General features: G+C 31.6%; 1 protein-coding gene across 2 annotated transcripts in view; it reads left to right on the forward strand.

Moving 5' to 3' along the window:
- The first annotated feature begins 1,471 nt into the window (after positions 1 to 1,471).
- Positions 1,472 to 13,151, forward strand: part of LOC114338273 (calmodulin) — an 82,385-nt gene continuing 70,705 nt past the window's right edge. For both annotated transcript variants that reach the window (XM_028288875.2, XM_028288870.2), the window contains exons 1-2: positions 1,472 to 1,883; positions 3,410 to 3,584. In XM_028288875.2, coding sequence (XP_028144676.1) covers positions 1,881 to 1,883; positions 3,410 to 3,584 — 178 coding nt within the window. In that variant the 5' untranslated portion in view covers positions 1,472 to 1,880. The remainder of the gene's footprint in view (positions 1,884 to 3,409; positions 3,585 to 13,151) is intronic.

A 13,151-nucleotide genomic window follows, 5' to 3' on the forward strand; every position in this document is an offset into this window, starting at 1 on the left:
ACTTTTTATTGTAGGTACTGTTAGCAAATTTAAATCTGGTAACAGCCCTACTGATATACACAGCGCGCTTATGCCCATCGCTCCTTCAAAATTTTCACTAGCCGGTCCCGAGCCGCCCGAGCGACAGCGAGATAACCATTCATTGTCACCACAAATAAGACTGGTAACAGAATATAATAAAGTGCAACTGAGTCACATAAACTCGCAAATATTTTCGTGTGTCTGGCTATTTACTGAATTAGGTACTATTAACACATAATATAATAATATATTTCTATTGGTAAAAATAAAATAAAATAATAAATGGAATTATTCATCGTCATAAAATACATATTTATTTGCAAGATTTTTAACTGTTACCAATGGTAACAGTGGTTACATGGACGCTTCGCCAGTGATAGATTAACTTATAATAGTAGTAGTGACATTAACTTATTATAATAAATTTTGAAAAAATACTGAAAATATTGAAAACAAAAGTTTTCAATGTTTTATTGTTAGAACTTATTTTTTATGTATAATAATATACTTCAGTGATACACTAATACATGTTAAGCGTTAAAAAGATACAGGTAGGTAGTTATATACCTACCTACATTTTTGTTTTCTATAAATCTCCTTTATTGTAATAAAAAAATAAAATATAAATAATGGCCTGCCCCCGTATCATTTAGTATTTTTTTAAGGAGAATATATATTCTTATCTCTCCTTACAGTCCTGTCCTTGTCTGTATATTCTATATAGAATGGAAATGGGTGTATCACTATATTATTAATCTATGGGTGTATCTTTATATACTTTCTAAACCCGTCTACATTCGTTCAAAAAATAAGATGCGAATCTCGGGATATAAGAAATATAAAAACAAAAAAAGAGATAGTCATTATATTTTACTAGTCTAGTCACATCCGAATTTATATGACTAGACGAAAAGTTCTTCATTTCGCATAAAACTATTTCAATATCAATTCTTTTTCGTATTAAAATTGATATTGAAAAGTGGCTACATTAATCCATTCGAATATGCTTGAAATTAGAGAAATGGGGCGCACCTGGGATATATGAATGGATATTAGTAAAAACTGTAAACTAAATGTAGATATACATTCATTAAATAGAAAGGGGTGTGTTTCGCAGCATAGAGGAGTGGTCATGACCCAGTTGTTTCCTCTAATTAAGAGTAAATCAATAAAACAAATCCTTAAACGCTAACACAGGAATATTCCCTACTGTACGAATCCGAGTTTTGTATAGAAAGGTCGAGGATTAATGCTGTCTTTAACATTACAATATTCGACAGTTTAATTTTTTTACGCGTTGCGCGTTCGCATTGGAATTGCGTTTACTGCATCCGCAGAAAGAAGCACCGCGCCACGCTTGAAGAGCGCGCGAAAGCGAGATCCGTTGACTGTTTGACGCATTGCAGGTACAAGCCTACCAATCACAAACACACATTGTACGAGTAGACGTTGTAAACAAGCCGCACCCGATGTTCAAACTTGACATAACATACGCCACGTCAACTAGATCGCCCAACACTACACAATTTCCCTCACGAAAAACCACCGCATCCAACACAGTTTAAAATTGTACAGCGAAAATACCATTTTCAATAGTTTGTAAAGCTGGGAAAACAAATAGGAAAATTTAAACGTTTCGTGTGTTGGCGTAGGAATATTTCTACCGGTTTCTGTCATTGCCGCACTATTGCGCTTTGGTGGTTTCGCAGCAGCAGTTCCCCCCTCTCTTCTCTTACGTCGATCCTAAACAAAACGAGAAAAGACAGTTGGCTGGTGCACTTTGACGAGAGGCGTTGTTAGTTACTTCGTTGTGTCGACATTTTTCTGTTTAGTGTACCGATTAATCTTCAAATATTACAATGGTGAGTAGATATTATTTGCCATCGAATGCTTTGTTTTAACCAGAAACGTTTCCTGGATGTTTTAGTTTGAGTATTTTTGGAAATAGTTGAAAGATGTAAATTTTTAGTAAATAAAGGTGATTGGTTTTGATGACGGACCGGTGAATCTAAGTGCCGCAATGCGGGTATTTCGCTGTAATCGCTAAAATCAGCTTAAAATAATTTGTTTGAGCTAAATTTGAGCACTTGGAGCTTATTTTCGTTGTGTAGATGTGTACTAACGGATTATATCGATCTGTTGCATATTGGGTGTTTACTAGGTTGAGTAAAAATAAAGTCGTTGACATTTTTTAGGCCAATACTAGAATGCAAGGATAGTTTAACCCTACGCAGAACTGGCTAAAAGATAGCTGAATTAAAGTCAATAATGCCAAAAGTACGCATGTAGTATACACCCAAAAGATGCTCAAACTGTCCACAGGTGTAACTAACCACATCAATTAGAATTACAAAAAAGCCAATTCTGTAAAGTATGTCGTGAGATTAGATCAAATAAACTATTGAATTGTATCATACAAAAACATGAACATTACGTTTGCAGTTTTTTTGATTCCTGTAGAAATTTTTGCACAAGAGACTACTAAAAAGCAACAATTGAACATTATTCAAATCGAATATTAATTTTATCGTAAACAGTTTCGATCCAAAAGAGCAAAAAGGTTCACTAGTATCTTTCTAACCAAATAATGCAGTTTTGGCTATTTGTTTAAGAATAGGACAAGTGTTCATAGGCTGTACACTAATAAATTTGTAAACAATTTGAATAAACTTAAAGCATCCAATGGCTCTACAGCTCAAACTGGACCTTGGCCTCTTTTAGCAAGCTTCTCCAATCATCTCAATTTACTGCTGTTTTTTTCCATGAATGCATCCTCATCTACTTCTTCCCATATTTTTTTGGTCTTCCAACAGGTCTTTTTCCTTGCATTTAGCATTTTTCTGGGGATTCTGTTCTCAGGCATGTGGACCACATGCCCTGTCCACCGTAATCTCTGCAGTTTAGAGTATTCTGCTAATGCTAGTGTTGGTTCTCTATATTGTTTGTATATTTTATCATATCTAATTCATCATCATAAGTGGCTTGACAATCTATTGTAGATCTTGGCCTGCTGACAAAGAAGTAACCACTCTTGTTGATTCCTGGAACTTCTCTCCATCTTCTGACCCCTAGAATCTTTAGGTCTTCTTCCACATCATCAATCCACATTCTTCGTGGTCGTCCTCTACTTCTTGTGCACTCTGGTTTTGAAAATGTTAATTTCTTAGTGTGTTCTTGATTTGACATCATAGCAATGTGTCCAGCCCATCTATAATTCCCATATCTAATTCGCCAGTTGTTATTTTCACTGATTGGGCCCAGTATCGTACATAATATTTTTCTTTCGAACATGTCTAATGCATTGGCAGATTTCTGTGTTTATTGTATATTTCTGTATATAATTTGAATAAACTGTCCTTAATTGTTAAATAAAATCATAATTTTTTAGGCTGACCAACTCACCGAAGAACAAATTGCTGAATTCAAAGAAGCTTTCTCACTATTCGATAAAGATGGTGATGGTACAATTACGACTAAAGAATTAGGAACAGTAATGAGATCTCTAGGACAAAATCCAACAGAGGCTGAATTACAGGATATGATCAATGAAGTAGATGCCGATGGTGAGTGAATTAAGTTTCTTCTGACATAGTTAATTAGGTTTTCGCATGCTAATAAGACCAAATTGGATAAGATTTGTCTCTTGAAATTGGTTTTGTTAATAGGTTAATTCAAATTAAATGATGTGGATGCTGTTCCCATACAATAGATAGGATTGATTTTTTCAGAAGTTCAGTTTCTGTACATTTTTTGTTTATTTTGATGTAAATTATAATTGAAACAGTGGTCTTATGAATTTGTATTAGGGCATCTGTGAGTTGTATAACAAATCTGCCCTGCTTAGTAAAAACGTACAATCTACAACTTTTCGTTTTTTCGTGATAAGGTTAATAGGACGTTTATTCTAAGCACAACGGCTATTAGTTGTAGAAAGAACAAACAAATTTACGCTTTTGTACAATTTGAGATGGCAGAAAAGGACTTTCAGACTAAGCAATAAGATGCTAAATGTCTAATTGTAGTGCATTTATAACCTTATCACGAAAAAATGAAAATTGTAGATCAGACGTTTTTACTAAGCAGGGCAATAATGTCATCTGAATTAATGATTATATATTTTCTTTGTTTATTTATAAAGCTTAACATGCCTTGAAGGCCTAAATGTTTAACTTTTCATTACAATTACTACTTATAAAATATATTTAATATTTCTTATAGTTTTCTTATCTTCTTTTGGCATCATCACCCTTTGATGGATCTTTGTCTGTCTGGCGATATCCTTCGATTCAGATCTCTTTTGTGCCTTTCTCCACCATTGTCTTATATTTACGGTTTTCAGGTCATCTTCCACGTCATCTAACCATCTCGTTCTAGACCTTCCCATTATATATCGCCTGGTGAGAACAATAGTGACGAAACTTCAAAATGAACATTTAGAGATAATCGTATTTGAAGTTTTGATGAAACTGCTAAACAGTATAACTGACTAATAGATAATCATTTTGCAGAATTTTTCTAATAATATGCTTTCTAGATATGTAAACCAATTAGAAGTAATTTTATTGGAAGAAAAGATGGATATTGTATTTATTTTTGATTTTTTTTCTGCGTTATGCCATTATTGCATTATCGAGGATGTTTAATTTGATGTTTCGCCACTATACTTTACTACTACTATACTACAACAGTTTGGTTTCTGTTTAAATAATTAAAAAATTTACTTTTAAAAATAAATTAAATGCATTAAATAAAATATTTTATTGTACACACCAGTTATTCGCAAAATGAAACTAAAGTACAATAGGAAAATAACAAAATAAGATCTTCAGTAATAATTATGAAAATGATAAACATGATAAAAGATAAAAAGTAAGCAAAAGAACTATGAATAGTAAAATTAAATTAATCATTTCACTCACTTCGTATTTCAAACTATTAAAGAAGTGATTGTGGGTAGAAGGAATTGATTTATTTTGTAAGACTTCTTTTTAGAAATGAATATTGGTTCTTGATAGTGTGGAATTAAATAATACTGATCCAAAGTGGATAGACGCTTTCTTGATTTGCTATTTCTAAGTACCTAAGAACGATTGAAACTGAGTTTCTCTGTAAGAAGATTTATAAAAAAAACACAAAAGCAAAAACGACCACACAGACAAAAGTGCTCATTCGCCACTATTGCACATTGTACTACTATCTTTAATAAAATATCTAATATTTCAAATACATGCAGGCATGGCATAATTACAGATTTGCCAGTATTGATATAAAGTTTGGTGTGCTTTTGTCGTTAATGCATCAAAATATTTGAAAAATTCACAATACCATAAAGACTTGTAGGCGCCCTCTAGTAATAAGGAAATTAAATAATTGTTAGCCGATATTGCACATAAAAGAGGGCATATTTAGATGCCGATTGATGGACTTAACTCAAAAACATCGATTTTTGTGTTTCTCCACTATTGTTCTCACTAGGCGATATAGTCTTGCTATACATTTATTAATCACTTCCTTCCATTGTTTTCTGTCCAATGCTTTTGCTTTCCAATTCTCAATACTACTTTTTTGTAAGTTTTCATATCGATGGCTCATAGCACACTTACTATTGTATGTCCATTTTTTTCTATTATTATATAAATGACAATTCTAAACTGTGCGCTAAAGCGCTGTACTACAAGAACATTCAAACTTGATTTTCTCAAAAAGTACATGCACAGACATACAATAAGTGTGCTTTAAGCCATCGGTATATTATTATGCTGTCTTTCCATCTCATTATTGGTCTTCATTTTCTTTTTTTGTATTGGCTTTCGTGATACTACCATTTTCAGCATTATTTCCATTCCCATTCGATCAATGTGTCCTAAATATCGTATTCTCTGTACTTTTTGGTTCATTATATAGTTCTGAACCTCGGAGGTAAACTACACAATGTCATTTCGAGCAACTGTGTTTAGTGTGTGTTTGCAACAAAGTTTAGAGCACTAGAGGATGTTAATAAAAATCTGGTATTCTTTTTCTCATGATCATCCTTCAGTGCGTCACAGTTTTTCGATTTCTTTCTAACGCATTAAATTGTATGTGACAGAAAAAAAGGCACGTCGGTGATTACTTCTAGTTCTGTGATTATTCTAGTTGTCGATAGATGGCGCCATAATTAAAAAAAATATTTTTTTTTAATTAGATAATAATATTACAAATATAATCTGTATAATTTATAAGACTATACAAATCAAAGAAAATACCATTTTATAAATGCAAGAAACACATTTGATTTGTTTTTATTCTAAATTGAAAATAAAATGTGACAACTGTCAGATTTAACTAAAATGTCATGTTAGAATAAATGTCATAAATGTGTATTATCACGGACTTACCCTTTTTTCTATCATTTGTGACGCACTGAAAAATGATCATGAAAAGGACAATATATCCCATAATTGGTTGAAAGACAATACGGCCATATTTTAATGATAATATATAACCACTTTGTATAATCCAACTAATAAAATATGTGGATTAAAATAACTTATTCAAAACAACACCAGGTCGACATAGTGTAGTTTACCTCCGAGATCCAGAGATCTTCAAGTTCTTTATTATTCCTTCTCCATTGACCATCTATTTTCACACCTCCAAATATTGATCTTTGTTTTTTCGTCTCGCATATTTCTAACAGGTCTATTTCTGATTTATTTAGCATGCATATTATGTAGCTGTAGCCTTGATAACTTTTTGTAGATTCAAATTTTTGTTTTACTTGATATAGTTGAATCGTTTATTGTTGAAAAGGCCATTTTCTACTTTTCGAGTTAAGTAAAAAACTCTTCTCTCTATATCTGAGTCATTTGGTGTTAAATGCAGTTTCACAGTATAAACTATATCCATACCTTGCATCAGTGTTTGCTTCCTTTTAACACGAAATGACGTGGATATACAAAGAGAGAAAGGTTTTTGTACTATAACTGGAAAGTAGAAAATGTTGCTTACCTCCTTTCAACAATAAACGACACACTAAAACATTTTTGTATTTTCTATTTCCATCTCACAAAAAAGATTTTTTTTATGAAAAAACAAAATGAATATTTTATCTTAATGTTTGGTATCTGTTGTAAAACTACAATCATGTTATTGTGTTGAATTTTTAAATAAGAAACAATATATTTTATATAATTTACTTACTTTTAAATATGATTCAAGCTTTTGAAGACTCCCTATTTAGAGTAGTAAGATTACAAAGGGTTTTTTACTTTGTAGTAAAGACACTGGTCCTTGTAATGATAGAAGATGCATAAAAATGAAACTAAGCGTAAATTTTGAAGCATTTAAGAAGTCCAAAACTGTGTAACTATTTCAAGGATACTTGAAAAATGTAGGTCACACTATTTCCATATTGATTAGGGAAGCCTATTTTAATGAAAGTCATCGCTTTGTTCTAAAAGTTATCAAGGACTTATGAATAGGATGTTCTTCCATTCAACTTTCAGATTTTTTCTGAATTTCTCCTTTATGATAAAATTGAACTGCTAACTTTCTTTTCTACTACTTCAAATCTGCATGACTGACAAGATGTTCATTTTCTAATATTAAATCACTCTCAAAATTATCCTGGTAAAAACTTTTTGACTAGTACTTCATACAGTAGTTGATTCTAATAAAACTGTAAATGTTCAAAGCTTGAAGCACTGACTTTTGATTTTATTACAGATCTTGTTCACAGAGCACACATATTGTTAAACATTTTCTCATGTAATATAAAACACAGTTAAAACTGCTATCCAAATTTCACAATTTTCAACACCATAAAACATTTTAAGTAAAAAAGAATAATTTAATTTAAGTTTATGGTACTCTACTTTATAAATGTTCTTAGGATGTATTCAATTTTCACAATACAGAGTGAGTTTTATGTATGGAAACACTCAATTATCTCGAAAACGGCTTGGACGATTTTTATATATTTTGGTAGGTAGGGGTTTTCTAATGCGGCCGATATTATAGTGCTAATTACATTGTTGTCATATTTTCCGTCTTTCTGGAAATCTAATGAACTTTCTTATTTCAAGTAGAATACCCCGTATATTTTTTGTGTTTTGAAGTCCTTGAGAAATACCGATTATTTTTCATGTTATATTCACTGTACCTAAATGCCATAAGTTCGAAGTTATTGCTACATTTATAAAAAAAAATAAACAAATTATAAAAATCAATTTTTTTTTGCCCGGGTAAACACTATTTTAGGTTGTTTGGATCATTGAGAACAAAAAAGATCTTTTGTAATTTTTCTCTAAAATGAATCGTTTCCGAGTTATAAACAATTTAAAACTGAAAAAAATCGAATAATGACGATTTTCAAGGTTTAAGGACACAAATTAACAATGTTATTTTTGAAACTGCGAAGTAGATTGTTTCATTTTAAAACTTTGTTTTTTAGTTGTTAATGCAGAGCTCGATCACCCATCCTCTCATATGCACTTCTTTAAAAATTAAAAAGCAATGTTATACAATAAAAGGAGGCAAAAAATCTTATGGCAAGCTATTAGAAGAGTTGGGCTTGAATTTAGGTACATACTTTAAAATTTTAAAAATTATATTTTTTATTTGTGTTCTTGAACCTTGAAAATCGTCATTATTCGATTTTTTCAGTTTTAAATTGTTTATAACTCGGAAACAATTAATTTCAGAGAAAAATTACAAAAGATCTTTTTTGTTCCCAATGATCCAAACAACCTAAAATAGTGTTTACTCGGGCCAAAAAAATTTATTTTTATAATTTGTTAAAAATTTTTTTTTAAAATAAATGTAGCAATAACTCCGAAATTATGGCATTTAGGTATAGGGAATATAACATAAAAATAATCAGTATTTCTTAAGGACTTCAAAACGCAAAGAATATACAGGGTGTTCTATTTGAAAGAAGAAAGTTCATTAGATTTCCACAAAAACGGAAAATATGACAACAATGTAATTAGCATTATAATATAGGCTGCATTAGAAAACCCCTATTTACCAAAATATATAAAAATCGTCCAAGCCGTTTTCGAGATAATTGAGTGTTTCCATATATAAAACTCTGTATAATTTTTAGTAATCAGTTTTCTGACATAATTCCACGGGTATGTTATGGTGTAGCTGGATAATGACATGCAACAGTATCTATATTGTATGGACTGCATGTATTCCACAGTTTTTCCATTGTCTGTTAATATTTTGCCTCCATGCATCCTTGTTTGTTGCCTTATTTTTCCAGTTGGTAACCCCTAGACTTTTTAAACCTTTTTGCCTCAGTTTCCACCTCATCTGCAGTTGAGATCTTCGTGTTCATCCTAGTGAGCTGATTATAACTTTTTTGGTAAGTTTCTATTTGGCATTCTTTGAATATCCAACAACTTTGAGATTTTATAACTCAATATGGTAAATTTTTGACATAATTTTTCTGGGTCCTTATTTGTTCTTGTGTTCTACAGTCCATTTTGTATTTTGCCACTAAATATATTATCTTCATATTTTTCCCATATTTACAGTACCTACATATTTTTCTTTTGTTTTTTCTTCCGGTGCCTATTCGTTTCGAATATTGGCGATCATTCTAGCTATAATTATTTTATTAACTGATGCTTTATATGGATTAGTTGTTGTTGTGGAGAACCATTTCCTTAGGTTCTTTAACCATCATATTCTTGTGAAATTTAATAAAAAATTTTCCTCTTGGTAAAAGGTATATTAGTTTAAAAAGCCCTAAAGGGCTACAAACATATACAAAACGTTTTTGCTCTGTAACAAGAGCATCATCAGTGTTACAAGAACATGGTGAGCCAACCAAAAAATACAAGGTCAGAGCCTTTCAAAAAAAAAACAGATAAAACTCTAATATCAATAAATACGTCGAAAAATCCAAAGGATGGATAAAATTCCTAAGGATACGGCCCTAGGGCAACATATGCCGTATCCTTAGGAATTTTATCCATCCTTTGGATTTTTCAATGTATTTATTGATATTAGACTTTTGTCTGTTTTTTGAAAGGCTCTGACCTTGTATTTTTTGGTTGGCTCACCATGTTCTTGTAACACTGATGATGCTCTTGTTACAGAGCGAAAACGTTTTGTATATGTTTGTAGCCCTTTAGGGCTTTTTAAACTAATATACCTTTTACCAAGAGGAAAATTTTTTATTAAATTTCACTTGTAATTAATGGTATACAGCCAACTACAGGAAGTTCTTCTTTGTGGACCATCATATTCTTCTTCTCCCAATTCCTCGCTTTCCGAATACTTTGCCTTAAAGGATTACCTTCAGTAATCTGTATTTAGTGCCCATTCTCATTATGTGTCTGAGATATTCTAACTTTCTCCTTTTAATGGTATACATCACCTCTCTTTCCACATTCTTTGAAATACGGTCTCATTGGTTATCTTGTCTGTCCATGATATCCTTAGGATTCACCTGTATAGCCACATCTCGAAGGCTTTAAGTTTTTTCTCTATCGCTTCAGTGAGTGTCCAGGATTCAACTCCGTAGTATAATATTGAGAAGATATAACATTGTAGGAGTCTTACGTTTACCTCCAAATTAAGGTTGTGGCTTTTCAAGAGTTTGGCCATGTTATTGAATGCACTCCTAGCATACTCTATTTTAATGAGTATTTAATGTCTAATTAGTGTTTAATGTCCACAATTCAGAGACTTATCTAGCCATTGGTCTTATCACTGTTTTATCTTGATTCCTTTTTTTAGGGCTGCCCTTTAGTGGTTGGACACATGTTTTTCCCCTTGTTTTCGCCCTATCATTTCCTCTTAGTAAGGTTTAAAAATATTTAACCCTATCCAGGATTGTTGCCAAGCTTTCATTTTAGTCACCTTATTAAGCCAGAATTATTGGTGTCATGAAAATTACATTTTTAATTAACTTATGTTTGACGTTTTGATTTCTAGCCTGGAAATTGTTCTCAAAAAAGATTATTATAAAAAATTCTGGGAAGATGTATAACCTAGTTTCATTAGGTTATGTCTTAAATTCATAAAACCTCATTATACAACTTCCCATAATTTTTTATAGTAATCTTTTTTGAGAATAATTTCCGGAGTAGAAATCAAAACGTCAAACATTAAAATAATAATAACTCTGGTTTAATCCAACATTTACTACTTCAATTAGACAAGCTAGAAGAAAGAAATTTCAGAATCTTTTGAATAAAGTATTACTTTTTATCCTGCCAAAGCTGGCTTGAAGTTGACGAATATAATCATTGACCGTATTCCAGATTGGTAATTTCAGTCTGTATTTCTTGTAGCATAAAAGATTGTGTATTATTTCGTTTTTCCAAGCTGCCCCAAAAAAGTGTATTTTAATGATATTTACAATTTCGAGAATAATAATGTTAAATCAGTCATAGAATTGATTATATTGATCGTCAATAGGTAGAAAAATTATGAATCAAATCACAGTAAATAAAAATTTGTTGGAATATTAAAGTGCAAAGATTCTTGTTTCCCAATGTAAGTAGGAATAATAATATAAAACAAACAGGTTATAAATGATAAAGTGATTTATATTTTATATAAAATTTTATGATTGTTCAGTAAGTACAATTATTATTGTTAAATATTTGTTTGGCTTTAGACTTTTGATTCAAATCTGAATTTTAATGACTTATTGACACTATAACCAAACTGTATTTTTCCAAATTTCCTTAAATATAATTAAGGTCAATGCTTATACTCATATTAATGAAAAAACAATGTGAGGAAGTAATCTCACACATTAGAACAATAAAACATTAGTCAACACAACTAGTTAACAAAAATGTAGGAAATAACTGGGACCAAAATATCTATAGCCTATATGAATATGCTATGGATCTACCAAATTGTTGAAAAAACTCTCAAAAATATTATAAACAGTATAAAATAATAAATAGTTTTCAAGTGAATTACGCTCTCAATATTTTATTATATGACAGCAACACAGAAAACATGGAAATACTCATTATACAGAGAAAGGTGGAAGGCTGAAGATAACGAGAAAGATCCTCAACAAGATGGATCAATCAAATTACAGTATATGTAAAATACAGTATATGAAATATGAGTTAAAAGAAATGACCAGAGATAGAGATCTTTGGTGACAGACAATACACATCAGGTCGACCACTACATTATATTATTTATTCTACTATGTTATGTATTTTGGTGGAAAAGATATTATCACTATAATTAAGCGAAACCGCCTGCAGTGGGCAGAACATGTAGCCCGGCCCCCTGAATTGAACATGACGAAAAAGATTCTAACAGCGCAACCGCTGGGAATGAGAAGACAGGGTAGACCAAAGCTGAGGTGGATGGATCGGGTAACACAAGATGCTGAGAATATCGGAATCAGCAACTGGAAAATGCAAGCAAGGTACAGAACAGAATGGTGTAGAAAGCTTGAAAAGGTCATAGCTCTCTAAGGGCTGTAGCACCAAGATTATGATGATGTTTATTTTATTGATATATTTATCAAAATCAACTTAAACCCAAACAAAATTGTAAATAAAGGTATTTTCAATACCTTTTAAACGAGATGTCACTTGCCATAAGGTTCCATTCAAAGTGGATCTGTAACATAATATGTCAGTATTACTTTATCTGCTATGACTGTTCGAGAAGCTTGTGTCTGTTTATATTTTCCGAAATTTCACTATTAAGTATAACTGTTCAAAAGATACGAGGGGGAAGGGGACTTCTGGTTAACACTGTATAACTGTTAAACATACTAGATGGCTTTATCAATATATTTAATGTAAACGTAACAGCCTATAGGATCCGATGGTTTTTTTTTGACTCTTCCAAGGCTCTAGGAATTAACGAAATTGAATCTTCAAATTGGCCATTCAATAAAACATTTTTAATTTCTGTGAAATATATGGCTTTCGTATATCGGTGACATATTAAGATATTTTTGTTAGATACCTATTTTTTTATAAGCTTTGATCGCGCAGTACGTCCTGGGTATACCCAGAGGGAGAACGCCTGCGCATTACAAAATTGGGCGTTCGCGGAGTCCAAATCTTTCCCTCTGAACACCCTCCGGATTTTTAATTCGGTGTTCGCGCAGTACAGAAAAAAGATCCTGAACATGCCCGGGGTAC

This window comes from Diabrotica virgifera, chromosome 6, assembly GCF_917563875.1.
Source record: "Diabrotica virgifera virgifera chromosome 6, PGI_DIABVI_V3a".
NCBI classification, from domain to species: Eukaryota; Metazoa; Arthropoda; class Insecta; order Coleoptera; family Chrysomelidae; genus Diabrotica; species Diabrotica virgifera.